The sequence below is a fragment of the Lupinus angustifolius genome, chromosome LG19, assembly GCF_001865875.1.
Source record: "Lupinus angustifolius cultivar Tanjil chromosome LG19, LupAngTanjil_v1.0, whole genome shotgun sequence".
In the NCBI taxonomy this organism is placed as follows: domain Eukaryota; kingdom Viridiplantae; phylum Streptophyta; class Magnoliopsida; order Fabales; family Fabaceae; genus Lupinus; species Lupinus angustifolius.
The window spans coordinates 1,393,040-1,419,838 of NC_032027.1; the positions used below are offsets into that span (position 1 = coordinate 1,393,040).

Here is a 26,799-nt window from a genome sequence, read left to right on the forward strand (position 1 = left end):
TATAAAAGAGTATCAAAAGATGGACTTAATACAAGAATGAGAAAAAATGTACACATTTATACACTATCAAATTCACCATTCATTTTTAATTATTATTGTCTCTTTAATATAAAATAATACAAATGAGTAAAGATAATATATTGATTATGTATAAGTCTTTACACAAATAGTGCATGTAGTATAGATTTGTGATTTACAAGTATAAAGGTTATAATATTAGAAGGTAGCTTAAATTTGAAAGGGTTTAAGTAGAGTTGTAAAAATGGGTTAATAATTGAATGATAAAACTTGATGGCAGATCATTTCTTTTACACTTTTATGTGTTCTGATTTTGGACTTTATTGGACCGACTCTAAATGACCATAATTTATATGGCCCAATATTTCTACTAATGCGGCCCACATTTAATAGGGTAGTATGCTTTGCCACTAGTTTAATCCAATCCAAGTGAAAATAAAATGTAGGATACTTTTTTAATCTTGTTTGGGATTACTTCTAGAAAGAAATCTAGTTAAATATTTAATATTTTTAATTTTCGTAAGTTAAACTAAGTATATAATATTCTTAAATAAACTTGGGTTAAATTGAGAAGATTTATTCAAGAAGTTAAACTTTTGGAGCATCTATAGTTCATCCTTGAAAGCCAAGATTTTTCTTAGTAAGAACTGATATCCATACTATTCCAATCCGAACATGCAAATTACTTGAAATATTGACTTAGATATTTCTTCTTAAATTTTTTATTATAACCCAATGGTTGAAATGAGGAAAGAAAAAGACATGAACATGCAGATTGAAGATATAATTTGATTTGATGGAAAGTCTGAGTTCTCAAAATCCGAGCATGATGTGTCAAAATCCAATTGCATCAATCACTCATACCCACTTACCACATTAGTGATGGATTGAATCGATGGATGGGATTACTCACCCTTAGTGGAATCATGCATATGTTTAATTAATTATTTCTTCAATTCAAACTCGACATTTATTTAATAATTTATTTAATAGTGTAAGATCTAACTAAATTCTAAGTATCATGCATATGTTTAATTAATATGTCTATAGTAGTTCCCACATTTATTTTGTTGGGCTAGTTTTTTATTTCGAAAAAAGAAGTCTCAAAAGGTGACACATTATATCTAATATATTGGGTGATCGATTGGTCCTTGTGGCTGTAAAATGAATAGAATCAGAACTATATGTTCTTGTTTTCTGCTTCACTTTCTTTTCCCTCAGATGCAAGATACCCACTTTCAGTAACATTTGTTTTGTTCTGTGAATGGTCACTAGTCACCAATGTCTTATAGTATTAAAAGCTGTTGCTTGGGGCGCTATGATTCATGATACCCTTTTCAGATTAGATTTCATATATGACATAGCAGTAATAATTCTCTAGTTTTGGTTCTATTCATACTCCTAATTAACCCTCTTTTTTTCTCACTATTTTCCATCCTTTGTTTATATTTTCAATATGCTATGTCAAAGTAATAAACATTGGACATTATGTATGTGTAATTGTGTACTATGTAACAAAAGTATTTTCTCTTTCAACACAATTTTATTTTTCTACTAGTCATGATCATGATAGAACAGTTAAATGGATCAATCATACCATTGATATGTCATTCAAATCCTGCTTACTATTATGGTTATTCTGAGTTACCTAGCATTTCTCTTGTGGCATATGAATCTCCAACACACCTGGTTCCAAGATTTTTATTACAGTATTTTAAAAACTTTTGGGAAAAATTGTGTAGCCGGGGATTCAAAAAGTAAGTTTCAATTTTTATGGAGATGTATTTTAACATTTTTTGTGTGTGGAGTACTTTATGTATGAGTTAGATGTGATTAAGAAGTTTTGTATTGGTTAAACTTTGGTTATTTTAAAGTCTTACTAGCTTATGAATTCATGTCTTAAAACTTTTGGTCAAGATGTAATGTATAATATGGTTCTTTTTCGTTATTTGGCCTATTATTTGTAGGTCGATTTTAGTTAAAGAGCCGATGATTTAGCTTGACCGAGTATTATGGATAACAAATATTCATTGATCCATGTGTAATCATTTATGTTGAAAGTCTTTTAAGCGTTATAAGCAATGCTAGACGACATGTTCCGTTAATGATAATGCACAATGACCACACAAGTTTGAAGAAGAGTATGTGTGTCAATTTGGAGGAGCCAGCTTTAGTCTACTAGGCTCATGGAACACTAGTGTGACTTGACTCTTGATGAGGAAATTAGATCGTGACATGTAATATTAAACAAATTAATGGTGCAAATTATAACTTATTTTTAAATAAATTTTTTTAACTTATCAAACTAATCTAAGTCTCACATTTCAGTATTAGACTATCCGCTACTGAAGATGATCTCAACTCTTTGGTGAGACCGTAAAATATTTGAATGTCTCATACTCAGGGGATTATTAGGTATTCTAAGTGCAAGTTGATGTGAACGAGAAGTTTAACATTGGTTAAGTTTGGGTAATTTAACAAATCTAATGCCTTATTGTTTTGAGTTAATATGTAGAGTATCTTATTCACTTATTATGGTCTTTTTTAGTTTATTCTTTGACCTATTGTTTGTAAGTTTCTTTGAGTTATATATGACTACAACAAATCTTATAAATAATATCAGAGTTGATGGTAACAAAAAAGAAACTAATATTTTAATTGGAAATAAATTGAGATGAAAGAAACTACAATGCAATAAAGTTAAAAAAAAGAGGTAATTTTTTAAGTGTTTGATATAAAAGATAATAGAAAAGAAATAGAAGGAAAGGAAAAATGTTAAATAATTGTGTTTGTAGTATTTCAAGCTTCTCATGGTAGTCAATGAGCATAAGCTTTTTCCTTTCACTCATTCACCATGATTTTTAAGTGTGTCTCTAAGAAATTGTTATTTAGAAGTTGTGTTGATTGAACACAATTTTCAAATCTTGATCAACAACAATAAAGTGTAAGAATGTATTATTAAAGAACATATTCTTTTAAGAACATTCTTAAATTTTAAAGAAGAATTATAATTTCCTAGTAGTTAATCTAAGATACACATGTTACTATATATTTGAATATTTCCGAGACATAATTTGATTCAAGAAACAAAAATAATAGTACACTAGAATAGAGTAAACAGAAATGAAAATGAAAATTTCTCAAAAGAGTGGTTGAGAAAAGGTGAAGCAAGTGTACACAAATTAAATATGAGGTAAGGTAGCGTGTATTAATCACGGAATTGTTTTTTATTATAATTTTTTATACTGTGCTGACAAAGAAGATTTGAAACAGCTTTATTGATACATTTACATATCCTGAAAAATCTCATTTTATTTTGCTATTCCTTTGTCTTTTGTTTAAAAGTTAAAATCCTTTATTTATTTAATTTTCTCTCACCAAAACACAAAGGTACCTATCCTCATAAAACTACTTTCTGTTCCTATATCTTACATTTTCTTCACTGCAAAAGAATGCATGCAACGCACGTAGACTTTCCAAACAAAATGTTATGTTTAACATTTAAAATACATCATTTATCCATTCCCTAATACTTTAATTTGTTTGACATAATCAAAATTAATCCGTTGCTAATGCTTTAATAGGCAACAGTTTAAAAACCATACTAAAAAATTAGTAAAAAAATTGTAAAAATAACATTTATGTATACCTTTTTTAGAATGATTTTTACACCATTATATTATGTCAATCTAAAATAAATAAATAGAGAATAAAATAAAAGATCGTAGCTTGCTATCTTTAAGATCGGAGTTTTAATACCGTTGACAATAGAGTCATTTCCATAAGTCAAAAATGTAATATAGTGTCATTTTCTTTTGAGGTGTACATAATTTCTATTATATTTCCATTCTTCAACTTTTTTTCTTTTACTTACCTTCCCAAACTAACAAAATTAGCTTAATCTAATTCCAATATATTTTATTTGTTTCTCCTCCTACCTTCTCCAAGATCTACTAATCTTCCTAAAATAATTTTAAACCAAAAGAAACAAAATTCCATCACTTATCCAAGATACCATATCTTATGCAATTGTTGTTTATTAATTATCTTATATACCCTATAGATATATAAAATGTTTAAATTATAAATTTTTATTTAAAAAATGCAGCCTTATTAACCCTACTCCCAAGTAAACATCACATCTTCCTTTCTCTCTCTATATATGTATTGTTATCAATTTTGATTTGATAAGGACCCTGTTAGACAGAGAGTGGAGAGATATTTCAGAAGAGGACAATGCACAGAAACCACAGATTTTTCAGCCATACCATACCTTATTAATTATATTAACCTTGTTTTTCTCATGAGGATAAAGTTGTAATATTGTTCTTGCGGTGATCGCCGAAATCGTACCATGATCTGACATCGAATCATAATAATACGACCACATCAAGTCGTAATACAATTGATTGGACTGTATTTACTATTTAGGTTATAACATGCCACAATACAACCGCATTAAGTCGTGTCAGATGACGTCGATTTCAAAAAAATATTTTTACTCCTAAAATAATTCACATCACAACCATAACAATTTTCATCACAATAACCTTAATCAAAATACTTACAACAACCACAATTTAAAACATAGTGAAAACCAAAAACCAAACCCACTAGAAAGAAATAGTGAAAACCAAAGTCATAAACTCCTTTCATTCTTTTGCTTTTGCTTCTCTCATTGAGAATATGGTTGCCATATTCTATTCTTATATATTAATATAAACCATGAAGTAGCCAACATTCTCATTCTTTTTAAAAGATCATAGTCCTAGAAAGCTTGTGTGAAGTGTATCTTTCTTCTACAATGGACAGTTACTACAACCACAATCACTTTGATAACAATAGTGATTCTCTCTTACCACCTGGATTTCGTTTTCACCCCACAGATGAAGAGCTTATCACCTATTACCTTGTCAAGAAGGTTCTAAACAATACCTTCAATGGAAGAGCCATAGCTGATGTTGACCTTAACAAGTGTGAGCCATGGGAGCTCCCTGGTAAACCCTCTATCTACTATTCTCTCTTTCTCTGTGGTGCAAAGTTGTTTTATTCTAGGGTCTTGCTAATTCATAACAAAAAAGTTTTTATTGTAACACTAAATTTATATTAAAAAATGTTTTTTTTCTTCATATAAAGCTTAACAACTTTCATTTTGCAAAAAAGAAAGAGGGAAATAACAAACAAAGAGAAGTTGCAGGGTCCTCTATTTTCTTCACCTTTAGCCAAAAAAATTCTATCAAGTTTTAATCAACATGTTTGTTGTTTAAGCATTGTTAGTTCACAATTTCTTGGTATATTTTATATACTACATTTTAATACTTAGTGATTAGAAAAATGACTAAAAAAGTGACAAAATTGATATTTTTCTTAGCACACTTTGGTCAATATTTGATATTTGTTTCTTTAGTATGTATCATCATAGTGTGGATTAATTTTGTAACTTTATGTGATTGATTTTGTTGTTGGTAGAGAAAGCTAAGATGGGTGAAAAGGAGTGGTATTTTTTCAGCCTACGAGATAGAAAGTACCCAACTGGTTTACGTACAAATAGGGCTACAAAAGCTGGATATTGGAAAGCCACTGGTAAAGATAGAGAGATTTATAGTTCTAAAACTCATTGCCTTGTTGGAATGAAGAAAACATTAGTTTTCTATGGAGGTAGAGCTCCCAAAGGTGAGAAAAGTAACTGGATCATGCATGAGTATAGACTTTATGGCAAACTTGCTTATCATTATCTCTCTCACACCTCCAAGGTCAGTTATATATTCATGCTTAATTAATACATTCCTCTCATTTTTCTCTACTTTTCCTTCTTTGTGAAGTTATGATGAGGCTTTGTTTCTTTTCCAAAAAAGAAAATTGTGAAGTTTGTTTTTACAAAATTGTTTAACTTTGTTGTTAATCTATATCCTTCCACAGGGTATAGTTCTGCTCTCACACACTACTTTTTACTTTTTAACATCTCATATATGAATTTAAGTTATTTGTATTTTGATTTATTCATTTCTTTTCATGTTCATGAATGTAATGGCATTGATAAGTAACTTTCAAAGTGTACTTTAATTTTGAGCTGATAATGATGAGTTGCATGGTGTTTAGAGTGAAATAACTATAGCTAGGTAGAATCTGTCTTTTACTTGGCCTTCCATAATTAGATTTGTACTTGCACTTTTTGGAAGTTCATAAGTTGATGGAAGGGGATCTCTCCTATACCAGAAAGAGTTCAGTACCGGATAGTATTAAAATATGTGTCAAAAAATTCTTTTTAAATATCATGATTTCATATTATTTTTGAATAAAAAAAAAATAATTTTAATTTTTTAAGTACATATTCTTACATCTCCATTATCAGAAAGAGTTAAACTTTGATATATCTGCTTTAACTCAAAAAACTCTTATTCATTGGGCATAGACAAACTTTTCTTAGTTTATTTCATGGGAACTACAAACAATGACGCAATACTGATTTCAAATAGAATAAAGTAATATTGTTAGCAGAAGATATTGGTTTAGGGTTTTAATATAAGGAGCTGGAGATTCTCACATCTTTAACATTCAGCTTTTATTACCCAAAATTACTTTTAAGAACTGTTATATTACGTACATATTACTCCACTCTTATTTTTCTCTACTAGGATAATTGTCCATTGGTTTTAGACTTTGACTTTATGAATAGTTACTTTTTCTTATTACCATTTCTATTCAACATAAATTTAATTTGATTCTTTTGAGTGTTATTCTATGTTCAAAAAGCTTGCTGCTTAACTTAAACAAATCAAATTTTATAGAAAATTTACTAAACTATATTTTGTTGTTGTCAATTAACACATTTTGCTGCAACAAGACACACATGTTTTAATAACAAGGATATTGTCACAAATAATACACACTAATCAAGTTTATGGTACATTTCACTGACATGAAAATAGTTCTATTTTTTCATGTAGGACGAGTGGGTCATATCTCGTGTGTTTCAGAAGAGCACCACCGGTAGTGGTGGCTCCACCGTGTCTGCCACCACAAGCAACTCTTCCAAGAAGACAACACCAATCACCGCCACCACCACCACCACCTCATCTGTTAACATGAGCCTCTGTCTTGAACAACGAAGTTCTCCCTCTTCAGTTTACCTTCCACCTTTTCTACCCTCTTCTCCCTACACCACCACCACCGCTACCAGCACCGCCACCTTCAACAACACCATAGCAGAGCACGTGTCCTGTTTCTCCAACAACAACTTCAGCAATGAGAGCTTTGGCTTTGCTCCTCTGACTCTAGACCCTTTTACTCGGTTCCAAAGAAACTTTCAGCCACCTTTCTTTTTCTCCCCGGCCATGCAGCCCGTTAATGGCGGTAGTTTTATCGCGCCGGTGGAGCAAAAGGTGGCTGATGGTGGTTCCAACATAGCATTAGGACCATCAGAGTTTGATTGCATGTGGGGCTATTGAGCCTTTTTTTGTTGACTCTTTTAAGAGTTGACTATTATTAGGTTTAGATTTTGGATTGACTCAAAAAACTAAAATAGTGTGTTTCTATTATTACACTTCAATTTTTCTTTGATTGACTTAGTTGTAGTAGTTATTATGGTTTGTCATTTGTTAGGGTAGTTTCGGTATTTTGTAATGTTTGTTACATCTCATATTGTATTTGAGAGCTAGGGACCATTATGGTTTTGTCACTTTGTATTTCTAATGTTTGCATTATATGTATCATGTAGTGAAATTATGAAGCATTTATATTAATTAATGTAATTAATGTAGGGTTGTATATGATGGTAAAGTTACAATATATTTGATATTGTTGTGAATAAAATAAGACATGAACGAGGTTTCTATTATAAAATGGGTAAACTTAATAATAGACATCTTTCATACCCATTAGGTAGATTTATATTCTGAATATAATCATATTGTAGGAGAATCATAGAACTAGTGCAAATGAATCAATCAGCTCCGTGCTCTTTAATTATCTTTATATAAATATATAGTGATTTTTTATACAATATTAATGTAGATGGCCTTTAAAGGAGGGTATGATTTCATCAAGTTCCAAAATATTTTTAAGCAAATCCTTCACGGAATAAAAAAACGGGTACACATCTGTTGTCTCACATTTTGTGTTACTTCATATGCCATAGATTTGTGATTGATTAGAAAAAATATATTTAAGTTAAAATTTAATTATTAAATATTTTTTAACCAATTACAAGTTCATCATATATAGAGTAGCACAAAATATGGGATAGTAGATATGGACACATGAAAACATCCTTAAATGTGGGGCCCGAAAATGAACAATCTCATCGGATTTTATGAAGCAGATGCAAATAATCATCCCTATCCTCAACTAGTTAACCCTACGTCACACACTTAGGAGCGAAACTATGAAATCTTAGCCGAGCATTAAATTGAAAGATGTCACATATCAATTTTAATAGGTTAAATTATTTGGTCGGACGAAACGATATTATATACAATTAATAACTACTTATAAACATATAAATATATATAAATAAATCATTTATATAATTATTAATTAAAATAACATATTAATAAAACAAAAAAATTATAGTAAGTATTCATTTTTATATAAATTTTAAGTGAATTGTTTCGTTTATTTCCTGTGTTACTCTAATTTAATTGAGTTTAATATGGTTGGACTAGAATTTTCATAGTTCAAAGTAGTTCAATCTCATTTAATTAAGATTATATACCAGAATTGTTTTCAAGTCCGATCAACGTCAAAACCGGTCAGACCATCTGGTCTGGTCCTTACAATATTGTTTATGAGAAAGGAGGGTTTATATTAGGCATCTTATATCAATTATTATATTTTATAAATCAAATGAGATTAATCTAAACTAAAGAATACATTGATGGTAAAGGGAATCATTAAAGTAATGTTAGTTCAAAGTTCAAACACTCCAAAATGAGTAGGAAAAATAATCGCTACACCATCACGGTACATATTCTCGTGGTAAAGTGATAAAATAATTGTGGAGTAAGATTTGTAGGCTTATCACTTCATTTTTGTGTAAAATTCAATGATCATCAATAATAAATGGTGGATAATACATAAATATACAATTCAAACTGTGAAACTTACTTTTCAACATGTCCCCTCCACATAAGTCTGTCGGACCAGACGAATGATTACCTTTGATCCATGACTAAATGACATTTTTTTGGCCCATGACAACCGGAAAGAAATTGAGACTCTGATACCATGTTAAGGTTCGATCTTAAAACCAATTGACAATGAGAGGAGAAATCAAACAAATATTTAAATTATTCTTGAGATAATGAAGTATGCAATGTGAGACTTGCTTTCCAAACACATAGATATTTTTTATTTGATTACATTTTGGTGAGGAACTGAATTGTTCTCTCCCAAGAATGAATCAAAACATCCTTCACATTTCTAACCATTCACCAGAACTGATGGTGCAGAAATCAGAGCTAGCCACTAACAAAATAGCATCATGATGCTATGTACTATAGGGGTTAACCAAATAATGCAAGGTCTGTGATTGGTTGCAAAAGCCATAATGATGGTGATGATGAAATAGGGTATAGGGTCAGTAACCTTTAAGGTACATTAAGGTTGAAAATGGGTTAAGTGATCTATGCATGATTGGTGAGGCAATGAGTAATGCACCAATTTTAAGGTGTTAGAGTTGGTTATGGACAAAAGAGGGTTCAGAAATATGGCAGATGCTTGTGTGTGTGCATGAAAGTGTCATGGCACGCTATGTACCCTACTTAAGGGCTTTGTCACAATTATTTGGGGTCTCAAAGTCACACTACTTTACAATGTTTTGGTCTCATGAAGATATTGGAATGGCTATGAAATATAAGGCAAAGAATAATAAGCTTGTGGTAAAGTCCAAACACCAAAAACATGGGTTTGGAACCTATACAAACACAAAGGAATCATGAGCTTCAAAATTGAGGTAGTTTTGTACGTGGGTTTTAACCTATACCTAAAACAAATATGTGAACCTCCCTTTATCAAAATAAAGGGTGATACTTTTACCATTTTAGAAACAAAGAAATAACATTTTTGCTACCGAAAACAAAAGAGAAATTAAAAAGAACTCTCCTCTTCTGTATCGGAGAGGATCTTGGTTCTTATTAAAGGATGAATAACCTTGATGTATTTTGTTCCTATGTATAGTAGGTAAGGCTAGGTGCAGTTTACTATGACGTAGAAAATTGAACCTAACTAAAAATATAGTCTCAAAAATTGAATTCAACCATTTTTGTTTCACAAAAAAGAAAACCAAACTATATGAAGGAGTTTCTTAAGATCATTAATTGGTTCGACGAATATCTTGCATTTTTGTGATGCTGATCCAACTGAACCGACAATGAAAGATTAAATACAATTACATTTTTTTGTTAGCTACCAATTTTTTTCCTGATTTTTTTATTATTAGGGTGAGCCACATGTCACAGCCATCTAAAAATTAAATTTTGGGCATGAAGTTGGAAAAAATCAATGTAAAATTAGAAGTTTAACATTTGAAAGTTCTGAGAGTAAATTAGATTTGAAAAAGAATGTAATTGCAAAGCGAAAAAAAATTAAATGAAAGTAATTAGTGAGACAAGTAAAGCAAAATGTCAGTATAAAATAACAAATGACCCACTAAAATTCCACTTATCAATCAAAACACAGGTTTGAGTATTGTGTATAAAGAAAACTTATTATGTTAGGGAAGCTAGTGCAACTAAATTCTCTATTTCGGGCACAAATACGATTGTCTCTTAGAAAATAGTAGAACATTTAATAATTTGATATGATATCAAAGTCTTGTAACCATAGATAGATTTCAAGCTATATAAGATGCCAAAATGTCAAACAGATTGAGAGATTGATTTTGAAAGGAAATGAAGAGAAATGGAAAATTTTAGAATCATCTCAGAAATGTATTTTATTGCTCTCAAACTTCTCCTTTCATTTTATTCTCCTCCAATATTCAACTCATAAACAGATCCTTACAGATCTCATAAAAACTACATGAACGGACACCATTTTATGTTATTTTTATGATATATGTAGAAAAATGTAATAATCTTCTCTTTAAGCTGGATAACGTTCTTATTGCAGAACTAGTCTCAGTTCTCTTGTACATCATCATAAGATGTCAATATTCACAAAGCAAAATAGAAAGATATAAAACTATATAAAATGATAGATAATGAGCAAAAATATATAAGGTGCATGGTTTATTCTCCAACAATGCAAAGAGACAAACTATAAGTAAATACGAATTAACTTAGTGTGTTACAATTTGGATGTAACTGAGAATAGCCTGGTTATCATTATGAGACAAAAAAAAAACAAGGAATATTGAACAAATAATAATAATGGTAATAGAAAAAAGAAAAACAATTTCTTACAATATGATATATGTACATTTTAATTAGAATAAAAGCATAAAAGGCAACTTGTAACACTGCTCAAGATGGGTTTAGATCCCGTGAGGTTTGGCCTTGCCATCTGTGAAACAAAGAAACACAGATTATTCACAATTCACAACCATATTCAATGTCCTAAAATATGAACATGAGAGAGCAGTTTAGTTAAGCATTCATTCAATAAACTCATTGAAATAAGTAAAAAAGAGCTTATAGAAATGTCATTATTTTCATAAAATAATTTGTTCTCTACACCAAAACAAGCTCTCTCAAGTGCCCCCTAGACTCATGCGCTTTATTTTATTAGCAAGCCAAAAAAAGGGCGGCTCAATGTACGAGACTACCACTTAGTAGGGTTTCGGAAAGGTAGAGATGTATGCAGCCTTATCCCTGCAAGCAGAAAAACTGTTTCGGAAAGGTAGGTGAAGTTGACTACATGGATTGATCGACGTCATAACGCTATACATTATATCATGTCTATTGACAAAAGGTTGATCTATAAATCTTCCATTGAATGAAAAGATAGGAAAACTATTTAAAGAAGCAAGTTATTCAGAAGGAAAATGATAACTTCAATAAACCTTGAGAGAAGAAATCTTGCAAGTGGGCTTAAGTTGGTATTTGGATGAAGTTCCTTATTCTGTTGTTTCCTGATGCTATCAGACTCTGTATCACCTGACTTGGTCTTGCTGAATAGTTGGCCTGCCAATTCCTGCAAATCTTTCAATGAATCTTCATTTGAACTGCATAAAAGAGAAAAGAAAGTGATACACTTGTTGAATATTTTCCTTCATTGGTTTTTGTGATGAATGTTTGTAGAAGGCAAACCTTGCCAACCGCTGAAGCAACTTTTTGACAAGAACATCGGAGGATCGAGGCTTTGTGCTCTCCATGTTTACAAGAGAATTGATAACTGCTCCCAAGATTGACCCTTCTGGATCATCAGCAATGGCCTGTATATTGAACACAACATGAGCAATGGCCTAAATCATCAATCATGACCACAAACAAAAAACAACAAAATCCAAAGCCTTTTTCTACTAGGTGGAGTACGCTGTATGGACATGGATCAAACCATGTAACCATGTTCTGTCACAAGCCAGATCCTTCAATAGGCCATTTAGGTTTTGTCCTTCCTAATGGTTCCATTAGAGTTTTTCTAGGTCTTCCTCTCATTTTAATTATGGGGCTATCTCAACTGTTCTAACTAGAGCTCCTAATGGTCTTCTTCAAGCATGTCCAAATTTGGGCCACATGAACACAAACATGCTTTAACAAAAACCACAACAAATTTAAAATAAAATAAAAAAAACTATGCTAGTTGTTGACAAAGCATACAAAAAAATCGAGCTTATCAAGCACAGAACTTTACTTGTATCCATTCCTCCCAAAGGCAAACACACCACCAAAATAAGTTCCTTCAGAATTTCATCACTTATTTTATTTGTTTTATAATGTAAAAAGTCATCATTATAAACTTTGAACTAATAGTCAGTACTCATTAGTGCTAGTAGTGCGCATAATCTAACGTCATTAACATGGATATTATTGCCTTGTTTATTACAACATACCTAACAATAATTTAGAAAAGAGTCCAAAAGCAAAACTGAAAAAATATATATATGTTATGTAACAATTCTAATTGTGGATCCTTGAGGAGCCATCATCACAGTGTAAGATGCTCTATTTGGAAGCATGAACTAATTTAGAACGAGAGGAAGTCGGAACACAATGTTTACTCTACCATGCTGCTTAGAATAAGATTAAAATCAATATACACAGATCACCTCTTTTAGTGAAGGAATAAGCAAAACTGATAACGGCACAGAGGATGACATTATTTTAGCACTTTCTTCATCACCACTAGAATAATGTGATCTTGGCATGCCCTTTTGTGATGATGATCTGAAAAAAGTATTCCTTAAGAATTTAAAATAACATCTGTTTCAGAACAGATAAATTACCAGTGTCATTGCTATGGATGTACCTCGAAGAACCAGAGCTACTCGTCATTTCTCTCTTGCTTTCTTGTTGATTGATGTTTTTCCCCAGTGCAAATCTCTCACGAGCATTGCCTTTCCTTAGTCCTCCTTGGATAACTGCCTTTGCCTACAGAGACGAACAGTCAAGAAAATGCTTTATAAGCAATATCAATCCGACCAAGCAAACATGTCAGAGTCTCTTGTAGCAAAAATATAAATCATAACAGTAAAAAAAAAATAGTGACTATATACATAAGTGCTTAAGATGTGGTTAATGAAGCAAATAAATCACAACATCATAGTACTAAATCTATATACAAGAAACGGGGGGTGAAAGGGGCTCATCTTGCAATATTAATCAACACACAAGTCAAATTCACAACTTATATCACAAAGAAATAAAACCTCAGCAAGATTTGCAGCACTGTCTTCCAATGAGGTATTTGAATTTCTGTCATGAAGTCCGTCTCGGGAACTTGATGTCTCTGGAGAACCAGAATCATCACGCTGGTTACGAAAAACAACAGTTCCAGTGGTAGAAGTATCTTCAAAAGAAGTATAGCTGCTGCTAGACTATATTGCATTAAAGCTCTCATTAAGTGACTGCACAGAACATCAACAAGAGCTAATCAATTGCTTATTAAAGTAACCCAGCTTGATCAATACCTGAGAGCTCTGGTCACGAAGCACCGATGACCTTGACCCTTTTGGAGATCGAATAACAACAGTTCCTGATCCAGAATATTCATCCTGCAATTTGAAGCTTTCAAAGGATCAAAGCATGTCAAGGATTAAAATGAAACTTCATTGAATTCATAGGAATTCCATTTTCACTTCATGATTGACATAATTCTGACACAATATTTGATAAGGTGGATTCTATAAATGATTAACCCACCAGTCATTTTAAGTGTTGTTTTGTGAGGGTAGCAACATAGGGTGGAGAGAGAAAAATTTATCAGTTTCAGCTCAAAGTATCCAAAACTCGGCAGGTAAAAATTCAGGGTTATGCATTAATAACATATCCAACATTTTATAAACTACTAAGATTCCCCGCATGGCTGCTCTATAGATCGTTCAATTGATTAAGTTATCTTCTTTAACAAAGACAGACATGGTAAGAATCGATTACATCTTCAAGATTAGCCAGATGCTCATCATGATAGGAAACTCTAGGATCTTTTCCAAAGGAACTTTCAAGTGATTCATTAAGTGCACTTCTATTGTCAGACGCCCCTTGATAGCCACTGTCAGGAGCTTTTCTTTGGGTAAGCTGATTATGTGAAACTTCAGTTTTCTTATCTCTAAATTGAGGTGGTCGTGCAACACTACGAAAGGTTCCAGTACCCTGTGATCCACCAATGCTAAAGTCCCATCCAGAATTTTTCATGGTTTTACCCTGATCACTGCAAGGTAGAAACTTTTCATAAAAATTCAATATGTAAAACTAAGAACAACAACAGTTAACAAAAGGCATAACCTACATGGGTCGATTAGTTTCTTCACCTCTTGAATCTCTTGCCACCTTCATAGTATCAGAGGCCTCCCCCATCCCTCTCCGGCCATTTTTAGGTGTTTCTTGATCTTCCTTTATTTGGTATTTAGGACGTTCCCTATCAAGAAATCACAAGGCATGGTGGTGTCAACCACAAGCTGGTGAATAGTATTTGTAATTTTGAATTTTATGGTCATGAAAAACATGCTAAAATACACAGCAGTTTTTCCCCTCCTTTTCTGAGATATTGACTTAAGAAGAAATAAAAGAAATGAAAAGCAGTGATTTTTTTATTTAAATAATAATAGCCAAAAGCAGAGGTAGGTAGAAATATGTAATAGTGTAGCAAGATCTTTCGCAATAATTGGCACCTTATTCTTTCAGAAAGCTTTGGGCTCTTCCTAGCATTCCGAATGAAGCGGTGTTTAAGAAGTTCCTTAGCACTTGGCCTCTGGAATTGAAGCCATCAAATTGGGAAAAAATTAAGAGACTGACAGAGAGAAATTAATTTCACCAGTTTCACGTCAGACCTAGTCTAAAAAACTTCTTAATGGTGAAAACTAACTTGACAGCTCTTATAAAAAAGTTGCCACCTATAAATTTGAACAGAACACATCCAGACAAATATTTTAATTAATTAGGATGCAAAATTAACACACACGAAGTTCAATATTTTAATTAATATTTCTTACAAATCTTCTCAGTACCCCCCATCCCAAAAAAAGAAAATTATAGACAAGCATACTGATTACTAAGCATGATAAAAACAAAAGGGCCGTTTTCTGGTTGTTCTCATACAATCCGTAAAGTGAACATTTTACTCAAATTAAAGCATAAAACAAAACCTGTTCATTAACAATATATAAGAACTACAACTATGCTCCGAAGGAAAGTAAAAAGAAAAACGAAAATGAAACAATAGTGAGTGCCAGGAACAGAAACACTTGCCTCAGCAGGAACCTTCTTCAAACACAACGAAACAAATTCTTTCAAGGGACGAGAAAAATGCTCATCCAGCTGCAAAAAAATACATCAAATGTCAACTATTTTATACTGGGAAAAATAATATCTCCGTCTTGAAAACTTTATTGTCTCGGCAGTTCAAAACTTGAAAGATGGGTTGCTCTGACATTGAAGAGCACAACCTGCGGTGGATTCTCTCGAGGTATGATGAAAAGCACTCTCATAGGGTGCAGATCAGCAAGGGGAGGCTCCCCTTTGGCCATCTCGATGACAGTGATCCCTAGAGACCAGATATCTGCCTGTGTAAAAAGAATACTTCAATGATGAAGTCTAAAAGAAAATAATAGGGAAGTAGGAAACACAGACATAAAATAAAGACGTGTAGAATAACTATAAAATAACCTTCTCATTATATCCTTCTGAATTCTGAATAACCTCAGGTGCCATCCAGAATGGTGTTCCTACAAACGTCTGTTATCAAATAAATTAGCATATCCAGTCAAAGATGAAGATTACTAATTTAGAATTAAAAGTGATTTTTTAATAAAAAGGCACTAGATACAGTAATTATAGTAAAAAAATACAGAGCTATACATGAAAACCAGCAATTTGGAATTTGGTTGTCCAACTCTAATCAAGACATACTATTCTGCATTCTAAGATTTCTTTCGCTTTAGGGAGTCTATAAACTGATTTTATTGTCCAGTTAAAGAAGCAAATTTTTTTGTTACTGAAAGGACGTTAAGAGTGACGTAACGAATTATAAAATAACAGACATCAGTTTAATCCTAACGTAATAAGAAATAACATTATGTCTGTAACCCATCCATGTCAAAGTGATCAAGGATTTAACCTTCATGAAACATGCTTACCTTTCTCCTCGATATAGTCCTTGATAGCTGTGCAGAAACACCAAAATCTGCAACCTGGTTACATTTCACAGAAATTCACTTATAAATGCATGGAAGTGGACATCTTAAATTATTATGTCTACCATTTTTCCAGTAAGGTGTACTCTAAAGTACGCATATTAGAATTTATAAAAAATATAGATTAAGATATACCTTTACATCACCATTCTCATTCAATAAGATGTTTGCAGCTGCAAAATTGATATGTAAATTGCTTTCAATATAAAGCTATGTAAATCAAAAAAAGAAAATCCAACGACTATGAAATTTCATATGCAACTATGCAAGAGGGTAAAGCAGCTTCAAAGTACAATAAAAACAATGGGCAGGGGGGTCAATGCTGATACCTTTAATGTCTCTATGAATTTTTCCTTCAGTATGTAGGTAATCAATGGCATGCAGCAAATCACGCAGAATGCAAGCAATTGACATTTCATCAAGTGGAGGGCCTGATTGGAGCTTCAGAGAAGTAAATCAAGCATCAACAACACATGCATATACCATACAGCCATATTGGAAATTAGAGTTAACAGATGTAAAAATAATAAACACGGGCACACAAAAGTTGACCGTTTAAAACATCAACTAGCAAGTCTAGGGTTTTATTTTTATTTTTTGGGGTTTTTAATTGAAGAAAATATAATAACAGGGGAAGTACAGAGAATGAGGATAAGAAATCCTCCTAAATCAATGTCAGGTATACAAAAGAAAACAATTCACAAGACATCACCTAACAACTTATGCTTTTGGAAGAATTCAGACGACATGGTATTAGAGCCTCTATGACCAAGTGGTCTAGAGTTTGTCCATGTAACCTTATTATTTAAATAAAAGGTTTAATTTCAGCACAAGGTAGGTGGGCCTATGCATTGTTCGTGCTTCATGCCTAAAGGGCTCTTGTTTGAAGGGGGCACGTTAGGCATATTAAAAAAACCAATCATGAGCCCTCCTCTTATAGGTTAAGCTTTTGGATAAGTTGGTTGAAGACAAACAACCAACAAACAAACAAACATAACAAAAGAGACTAAAGGTGTGCGGAAAATATTAATAAGCATGCAATGGCAGAGAAACTAAATCAACCAACACCAATCTACAAATCCTATCACTGACAATGACAGAGATATAAAATTAAAACCATATATAGCACCGTAGGCAAAGGAGTTAATGAGTTATAGTTAAACATCAAAACCAAGTACTACAAAAATTATTTAAGCTTTATTGAAATATGCAACATTAACATTATAACCTAGTTCAATGCATATTATTTCTTTAATCCATTGGAGTCTACTACATAAGAGAGGACAGGATAGCCTAACTCTTTGTTATCATCTTCTCTCTGTCTTAATTAATATTTCCTTTTATCCAAAATATAAAAAATAAAACAGATCAAGAATGCATGACATATTTTACAGATAAGCTGGGGAAGTATCACTAATAGAAGCTGATATATTAGGAAAATCAACTCCAATTTTCATGAATTGGACATATGGAAGCAAATAAGCAGGAGTAACGTACTAGATCTGCAACAGAGCCACCAGCCATGTATTCCATTATTATCCAAAGTTTAGTTTGGTTGAGATAGGAACCATAATACTCAGTAATGTATTGAGATCGAGGTAGAAACTTTTCATAAAAATTCAATATGTAAAACTAAGAACAACAACAGTTAACAAAAGGCATAACCTACATGGGTCGATTAGTTTCTTCACCTCTTGAATCTCTTGCCACCTTCATAGTATCAGAGGCCTCCCCCATCCCTCTCCGGCCATTTTTAGGTGTTTCTTGATCTTCCTTTATTTGGTATTTAGGACGTTCCCTATCAAGAAATCACAAGGCATGGTGGTGTCAACCACAAGCTGGTGAATAGTATTTGTAATTTTGAATTTTATGGTCATGAAAAACATGCTAAAATACACAGCAGTTTTTCCCCTCCTTTTCTGAGATATTGACTTAAGAAGAAATAAAAGAAATGAAAAGCAGTGATTTTTTTATTTAAATAATAATAGCCAAAAGCAGAGGTAGGTAGAAATATGTAATAGTGTAGCAAGATCTTTCGCAATAATTGGCACCTTATTCTTTCAGAAAGCTTTGGGCTCTTCCTAGCATTCCGAATGAAGCGGTGTTTAAGAAGTTCCTTAGCACTTGGCCTCTGGAATTGAAGCCATCAAATTGGGAAAAAATTAAGAGACTGACAGAGAGAAATTAATTTCACCAGTTTCACGTCAGACCTAGTCTAAAAAACTTCTTAATGGTGAAAACTAACTTGACAGCTCTTATAAAAAAGTTGCCACCTATAAATTTGAACAGAACACATCCAGACAAATATTTTAATTAATTAGGATGCAAAATTAACACACACGAAGTTCAATATTTTAATTAATATTTCTTACAAATCTTCTCAGTACCCCCCATCCCAAAAAAAGAAAATTATAGACAAGCATACTGATTACTAAGCATGATAAAAACAAAAGGGCCGTTTTCTGGTTGTTCTCATACAATCCGTAAAGTGAACATTTTACTCAAATTAAAGCATAAAACAAAACCTGTTCATTAACAATATATAAGAACTACAACTATGCTCCGAAGGAAAGTAAAAAGAAAAACGAAAATGAAACAATAGTGAGTGCCAGGAACAGAAACACTTGCCTCAGCAGGAACCTTCTTCAAACACAACGAAACAAATTCTTTCAAGGGACGAGAAAAATGCTCATCCAGCTGCAAAAAAATACATCAAATGTCAACTATTTTATACTGGGAAAAATAATATCTCCGTCTTGAAAACTTTATTGTCTCGGCAGTTCAAAACTTGAAAGATGGGTTGCTCTGACATTGAAGAGCACAACCTGCGGTGGATTCTCTCGAGGTATGATGAAAAGCACTCTCATAGGGTGCAGATCAGCAAGGGGAGGCTCCCCTTTGGCCATCTCGATGACAGTGATCCCTAGAGACCAGATATCTGCCTGTGTAAAAAGAATACTTCAATGATGAAGTCTAAAAGAAAATAATAGGGAAGTAGGAAACACAGACATAAAATAAAGACGTGTAGAATAACTATAAAATAACCTTCTCATTATATCCTTCTGAATTCTGAATAACCTCAGGTGCCATCCAGAATGGTGTTCCTACAAACGTCTGTTATCAAATAAATTAGCATATCCAGTCAAAGATGAAGATTACTAATTTAGAATTAAAAGTGATTTTTTAATAAAAAGGCACTAGATACAGTAATTATAGTAAAAAAATACAGAGCTATACATGAAAACCAGCAATTTGGAATTTGGTTGTCCAACTCTAATCAAGACATACTATTCTGCATTCTAAGATTTCTTTCGCTTTAGGGAGTCTATAAACTGATTTTATTGTCCAGTTAAAGAAGCAAATTTTTTTGTTACTGAAAGGACGTTAAGAGTGACGTAACGAATTATAAAATAACAGACATCAGTTTAATCCTAACGTAATAAGAAATAACATTATGTCTGTAACCCATCCATGTCAAAGTGATCAAGGATTTAACCTTCATGAAACATGCTTACCTTTCTCCTCGATATAGTCCTTGATAGCTGTGCAGAAACACCAAAATCTGCAACCTGGTTACATTTCACAGAAATTCACTTATAAATGCATGGAAGTGGACATCTTAAATTATTATGTCTACCATTTTTCCAGTAAGGTGTACTCTAAAGTACGCATATTAGAATTTATAAAAAATATAGATTAAGATATACCTTTACATCACCATTCTCATTCAATAAGATGTTTGCAGCTGCAAAATTGATATGTAAATTGCTTTCAATATAAAGCTATGTAAATCAAAAAAAGAAAATCCAACGACTATGAAATTTCATATGCAACTATGCAAGAGGGTAAAGCAGCTTCAAAGTACAATAAAAACAATGGGCAGGGGGGTCAATGCTGATACCTTTAATGTCTCTATGAATTTTTCCTTCAGTATGTAGGTAATCAATGGCATGCAGCAAATCACGCAGAATGCAAGCAATTGACATTTCATCAAGTGGAGGGCCTGATTGGAGCTTCAGAGAAGTAAATCAAGCATCAACAACACATGCATATACCATACAGCCATATTGGAAATTAGAGTTAACAGATGTAAAAATAATAAACACGGGCACACAAAAGTTGACCGTTTAAAACATCAACTAGCAAGTCTAGGGTTTTATTTTTATTTTTTGGGGTTTTTAATTGAAGAAAATATAATAACAGGGGAAGTACAGAGAATGAGGATAAGAAATCCTCCTAAATCAATGTCAGGTATACAAAAGAAAACAATTCACAAGACATCACCTAACAACTTATGCTTTTGGAAGAATTCAGACGACATGGTATTAGAGCCTCTATGACCAAGTGGTCTAGAGTTTGTCCATGTAACCTTATTATTTAAATAAAAGGTTTAATTTCAGCACAAGGTAGGTGGGCCTATGCATTGTTCGTGCTTCATGCCTAAAGGGCTCTTGTTTGAAGGGGGCACGTTAGGCATATTAAAAAAACCAATCATGAGCCCTCCTCTTATAGGTTAAGCTTTTGGATAAGTTGGTTGAAGACAAACAACCAACAAACAAACAAACATAACAAAAGAGACTAAAGGTGTGCGGAAAATATTAATAAGCATGCAATGGCAGAGAAACTAAATCAACCAACACCAATCTACAAATCCTATCACTGACAATGACAGAGATATAAAATTAAAACCATATATAGCACCGTAGGCAAAGGAGTTAATGAGTTATAGTTAAACATCAAAACCAAGTACTACAAAAATTATTTAAGCTTTATTGAAATATGCAACATTAACATTATAACCTAGTTCAATGCATATTATTTCTTTAATCCATTGGAGTCTACTACATAAGAGAGGACAGGATAGCCTAACTCTTTGTTATCATCTTCTCTCTGTCTTAATTAATATTTCCTTTTATCCAAAATATAAAAAATAAAACAGATCAAGAATGCATGACATATTTTACAGATAAGCTGGGGAAGTATCACTAATAGAAGCTGATATATTAGGAAAATCAACTCCAATTTTCATGAATTGGACATATGGAAGCAAATAAGCAGGAGTAACGTACTAGATCTGCAACAGAGCCACCAGCCATGTATTCCATTATTATCCAAAGTTTAGTTTGGTTGAGATAGGAACCATAATACTCAGTAATGTATTGAGATCGACATTGTGAAAGAACAGAAATTTCCTGAAAAAAATAAATTGGTGAAATTTTTTAATCATTTGAGTACAACAAATGTGGAATACAAGTAATCTAACACATTATACCTTCTGAATATCATCAATTTCATCCTCACTGCAAAGGAGCAAAGATGAAGGAAAGGAAAGTTAGGAAGTAGTCAGAATTATGAGTGCAACACACCAGAAAATAATTGTGACGTTAATACAAACCACAGAATTTTATACAGAAAACATATAACTTAAATACTCAATATATGTAACTTCATCACAGTGCAAAAGATATGAAATTCATCTCATGGACAGGTCGAAAAACTTCAAAGTTCCATTAATAATATTCAACCTTCTAATCGAGAACAATAAAGTCAATGGATATGGAAGGGCACCACAATTGCTATTACATCACAGCACCTAATAATAAGGATGCCAATTACCCACCATAAATATCGGTCCTATTGTTATATAATAATTGTGGGAATTAAATACTTTTCTTATCAGCAACAGCAGAGTCTCATATAGTCTATATACAATTACACACTGCAGGAAGTCGTCAAAATTTTATAAGGATATAAGTTCACCCATTTCCTCTGGGTCTTTATAATCATATTCCTTGTGATTTCCATGGTTGACAAAGATTGTTACATGTTAAAGCGTAAATCAAGCTTTTTGAATTTTCAGTATGAATCTGACTAGCATTTCAGATTTCCTATCAAACCTTTAAGTAGAAGCTTACTCTCATATGACCTGTTCCTTTATGGAGTCAAAATGCTTCTCTTAGCCCAATCTCACCCACTCCAACTTTTTCCGTAATTAGTTTATAAATAAATTATAAAAAACGTAAGTTGCATGCAGTATGTAGAGAAAATTTAGATGAAAGAACCACCAAACAGTTCTATCTGGTTTTTACAATTTTTAGCAGTGATGTATTTAACTAGTGACATAAATCAGAAATATAACTTGGGAGAAAAGTCATCTAACAAATGTTCCTGTTACTTCTACCAAAATCTTCAGTGAATTAAGTGAACTGGAAATATCAACTTGACTGGATGACTTCATCCTCTTAGTGCAAAGAGCATATCAAGAAATGAAAAAAAGGAGAAACGTTTGTTTTTCCATTTATATATGTCCAAAACAAATTAATACACAGACAATCCTTGATAATTTAATGAAGGATGCTTTTCAATGTATTTTCAGGCTCCCATTACTATGAAATTGGTTAATGCCCCGAACATGGCCAATACTGCAATTCCTTGAGTTAGAACATTCTTTACAAGATTAAAAGGGGGACAACAGACTTACGACTCTTCCAAATCGATCACTTTGATAGCAACTTCTTTGTTGAGCTCCTTGTCAAACCTGGAAACAAGATAGTGCAAAGTGACAAACAACTCACTGTTCATGTCTAATTTAAGGCATGTTAATAAAAGATGTCCAGAGAACAATTACTTCTTTAGATCAGGTCATTTATTTTATGTTATTCACAATGACGACTTAAAATAAACAAATAATTTTTTGGGAGTTCATCTGATGTATTCTTTTTGTTCTATAGAACTATATAAAAATACAACAAACTTGCTAAGGTAGACATGGTAAAATTCTATTCTCAAAGATATGGTAACTAAATAGCCACTTAAATAACTCATAGGGTCTTAATTTGCAAAAGATATAACATTATTAGAATATTAGAATTGAGTAAGCACTCATTCAGTTGTATTAGTTTGTTAAGTGCCCTAACAGTGTTACTCTTCTCCTATAAATAGGATTGAGTAAGCACTCATTAAATACAATTCAGAAATATCAATAACTAACAAAAAGAGTTAGTTACATTTTAGTTTTCTCTCTCTTTCATTCGGTTACAACTTCTTCTTCTCTTGCTCTTTTCATTTTTCTTATACTCTTTACAATCCAAGATTGCTAAAACATCATTATTATACTAGTTCTAAGCAACCTAGTCAATATTACCAAGAACAAGGTTTGGGGTTCAACTCCTTGTAGAGACATGTGTTTTTAAAATAACTGAGCTAGAAGGGAGGATGTTACATCCAAGGTACCGAAACTATGTTACTTCTGGTATGGAGTGATTCAATTTTCACTTCTAAGGTAATGCTAACATATGACTGACTAAACTTTCATTTTATATACTCTGTTTTATATACAGGTCAATAAAATCTGACATCTTGATATATTGTTTCTGCTGACAGAAATGAGAGTAATGCATAGCTGACTGACCTTTGATTTTAGCTATGTCTACATGTATTTTGAACTCTTTATGTGAATGCTTTACTTGGATATTCATTGCAGTTTTTACTTTTATCTTTTTTGCTGTTCTCCTGTTATTATTATGGTGTTTCCAATGGTCACAGCATTATTCATTTACTTTCTCCTGCTTCTCATACCTGCAGCACCATCACATCTTGAAGATGTTTTAAGAGAACAAATTGCAGAGGGACAGCCAAGGACACATAGGCCTTGGAAAAAGATAGTTGTTATTGTGGAGGGGATATACAGTATGGAAGGGGAGATTTGCAAACTTCCAGAGATCATAGCTATATGCAAAAAGTATAAGGTTGGTTAATATGGTAGCTCTAATCACATGTACAAATTGTGCATATGTTAGTTTCCACATGCCTTTTACTTGAGTAGTTAGCGATTTTACCTGAGTTTAAAATGCACATGTTGTGATAAATCTATAGGGATGATGAGGCATCCTGTAACTTTTCCAGATGAACCGACATACATGGTTTGTGTCCAGAAAATTTGTCTTGGGTAAAATGTGGACTCCATTTAAACTTAAATTTATGCTGATAACTCGACAAAGAAATAGGAAAATCCCTTTCCCCATCTATAAGGATAGTTTTCTTTCTCCATGAATAATTTTGATATGAGGCATAAGACAACCTGTCATGCTGCTGCTCATTAAAGTTTAGGATAAGTGGAAAAAGAGGGGCAAACAATTGAAAGTTATCTTTCATTCCCCTTTCCCCTTCTCCTGAACAAACATTAAGGGGGTTTGCATTATCCATTTTATTATTAAGGTTTGTTTGGCATTTTAGTTTTATATATTGTTACTTTCTGCATACTTCTGTTGCTGCATAGGCATATACATATTTGGATGAAGCACACAGCATTGGAGCAGTAGGGAAAACAGGAAGAGGTGTTTGTGAGCTCTTAGGTGTGGACACTGCTGATGTTGACATCATGATGGGGACATTCACCAAATCATTCATGAGCCAACTGAACACTCTGGACCAGACCAGATCTATATGGGTAATGGAGCCAAGGCTCCTATCACAAGTAGTGGTAACACCTACTTTAACTCCACTAGCTCTACTACTTGTTTATCTTTACAAAATTTTCTACTTGTTCCAACAATAACCAAAAATCTAATGAGTGTATCTCAATTTGCAAGAGATAACTCATGCTATTTTGAGTTCCATCCTGACTATTGTGTTGTTAAATCACAGGATTCTAAGGAAGTTCTCCTTCAAGGGACTCTCACTCCAGAGGGCCTCTATGCTTTTTCAAACCTTGTTCCCAAGTCTTCTTCCAAGCACTCATATACATCTCCTACTACATCCCAAGCCTCTGCTTTAATATCTACTTCTAGTCACACTAAACCTAGTTCATTTCTGTTATGGCATTATAGACTAGGTCATGCCCATGAGACAATTGTTCAAAATGTCTTGAAAAACTGTAATATGCCCTACTTGAATAAAATTGCCTCAGATTTCTGTTCAGCTTGTTGTTGTGCTAAAGCTCATAAAATTCACTCTACATCATCCACAAATGTATATGCTAACCCTTTTGACTTGTTGTACATTGATTTATGGGGACCATCACCTACATACTCTGAATCTGGTTTTAGGTATTACTTGTCTATAGTAGATGCTTATAGTAAACACTCCTGGATTTATCTACTCAAACAAAAGTCAAATACCTTAACTGTGTTCCAGCATTTTATCACAATGGTTAAAACAGTTTCAGAGTAACATCAAAGCTATCCAAAGTGATTGGGGTGGTGAGTTTAGACCTTTCACAAAATTCCTTAATTCCCTAGGGGTTAACCATAGAGTCTCTTGCCCTCACACTCATCATCAACAAGGAACTGTGGAAAGAAAACATCGCCATATTGTTGAAACTGGACTAGCCTTATTAAATCATGCTAACCTACCCTTGTCCTTTTGGGAGTATGCCTTTACAACTGCAGTTTATCTGATTAACAGACTTCCCTCTCCTTCACTACAAAATAAATCACCACACTATCTTCTTTTCAACAAAATCCCAGACTACAAGTTCCTTAAAGTTTTTGGCTGCTCTTGTTATCCCTTACTTAGACCCTACAATAGTCATAAGCTTCAGCCAGGATCTATTGAGTGCACCTTTTTAGGCTACTCTACTACACATAAAGGGTACAAATGCTTGTCAAAAGAGGGAAGACTATACATTTCTAAGGATGTCATCTTTAATGAGCAACACTTTCCTTATGTCACTCCTGATTCATCCTCTGTTTCTCAAACAAAAACCCAATCTGAGTCATCTAATTCACCTTACACCCACATACACAAATTTACCCCATACACCATAGAGTCAAATCCTTATTTTCAGTCATCTCTGTCACCTCAATTATCATCCACCAATTCTTACATTGCCTCCAATAGTCATAGTCTCACAGAACAACAAAACAATCATCATCAGCTGTCTATCAACACTCACATACCCAATCCTACTACCACCTTTCACTCATGCTAATCCTATACTCATCCTCAACCTCATCCTCTTCCTCATTCTCGTCCTCATCCTCAGCCTCTTC

General features: G+C 32.8%; 2 protein-coding genes across 6 annotated transcripts in view; one reads left to right on the forward strand and one right to left on the reverse strand.

Moving 5' to 3' along the window:
• On the forward strand, positions 4,645-7,661 carry LOC109334059 (protein CUP-SHAPED COTYLEDON 2-like). The gene is made up of 3 exons (XM_019569634.1): positions 4,645-5,015; positions 5,488-5,771; positions 6,966-7,661. The coding sequence occupies exons 1-3, from the start codon at positions 4,823-4,825 to the stop codon at positions 7,464-7,466; spliced, it is 978 nt and encodes a 325-aa protein (XP_019425179.1). The 5' UTR covers positions 4,645-4,822; the 3' UTR covers positions 7,467-7,661.
• LOC109334421 (serine/threonine-protein kinase 25-like) overlaps positions 11,232-26,799 on the reverse strand; it is a 21,289-nt gene continuing 5,721 nt past the window's right edge. For 4 of the 5 annotated variants that reach the window (XM_019570189.1, XM_019570192.1, XM_019570193.1 and 1 more), the window contains 19 exons: positions 23,289-23,345; positions 22,080-22,107; positions 21,877-21,999; positions 20,709-20,820; positions 20,515-20,552; positions 20,323-20,376; positions 19,853-19,921; positions 19,633-19,749; positions 19,436-19,504; positions 18,859-18,938; positions 18,477-18,605; positions 14,553-14,826; positions 14,087-14,170; positions 13,826-13,993; positions 13,426-13,547; positions 13,226-13,343; positions 12,267-12,391; positions 12,020-12,181; positions 11,232-11,520 (listed from right to left, as the gene is read on the reverse strand). In XM_019570189.1, the coding sequence (XP_019425734.1) occupies positions 11,481-11,520; positions 12,020-12,181; positions 12,267-12,391; positions 13,226-13,343; positions 13,426-13,547; positions 13,826-13,993; positions 14,087-14,170; positions 14,553-14,826; positions 18,477-18,605; positions 18,859-18,938; positions 19,436-19,504; positions 19,633-19,749; positions 19,853-19,921; positions 20,323-20,376; positions 20,515-20,552; positions 20,709-20,820; positions 21,877-21,999; positions 22,080-22,107; positions 23,289-23,345 (1,969 nt within the window). In that variant the 3' untranslated portion in view covers positions 11,232-11,480. Of the gene's footprint in view, positions 11,521-12,019; positions 12,182-12,266; positions 12,392-13,225; positions 13,344-13,425; positions 13,548-13,825; positions 13,994-14,086; positions 14,171-14,552; positions 14,827-14,904; positions 15,034-15,286; positions 15,367-15,863; positions 15,933-16,060; positions 16,178-16,280; positions 16,350-16,750; positions 16,805-16,942; positions 16,981-17,136; positions 17,249-18,304; positions 18,392-18,476; positions 18,606-18,858; positions 18,939-19,435; positions 19,505-19,632; positions 19,750-19,852; positions 19,922-20,322; positions 20,377-20,514; positions 20,553-20,708; positions 20,821-21,876; positions 22,000-22,079; positions 22,108-23,288; positions 23,346-26,799 lie in introns of all 5 variants that reach the window. The other variant, XM_019570191.1, reaches the window with a different exon arrangement.

Excerpts from the sequence above, each read along its gene's own strand:
- LOC109334059 (XM_019569634.1), top strand. The coding sequence starts at position 4,823 with ATGGACAGTTACTACAACCACAATCACTTTGATAACAATAGTGATTCT. Across the intron at positions 5,016-5,487 it reads TGAGCCATGGGAGCTCCCTG|AGAAAGCTAAGATGGGTGAA; the intron begins GTAAACCCTCTA and ends TGTTGTTGGTAG. Across the intron at positions 5,772-6,965 it reads ATCTCTCTCACACCTCCAAG|GACGAGTGGGTCATATCTCG; the intron begins GTCAGTTATATA and ends TTTTTCATGTAG.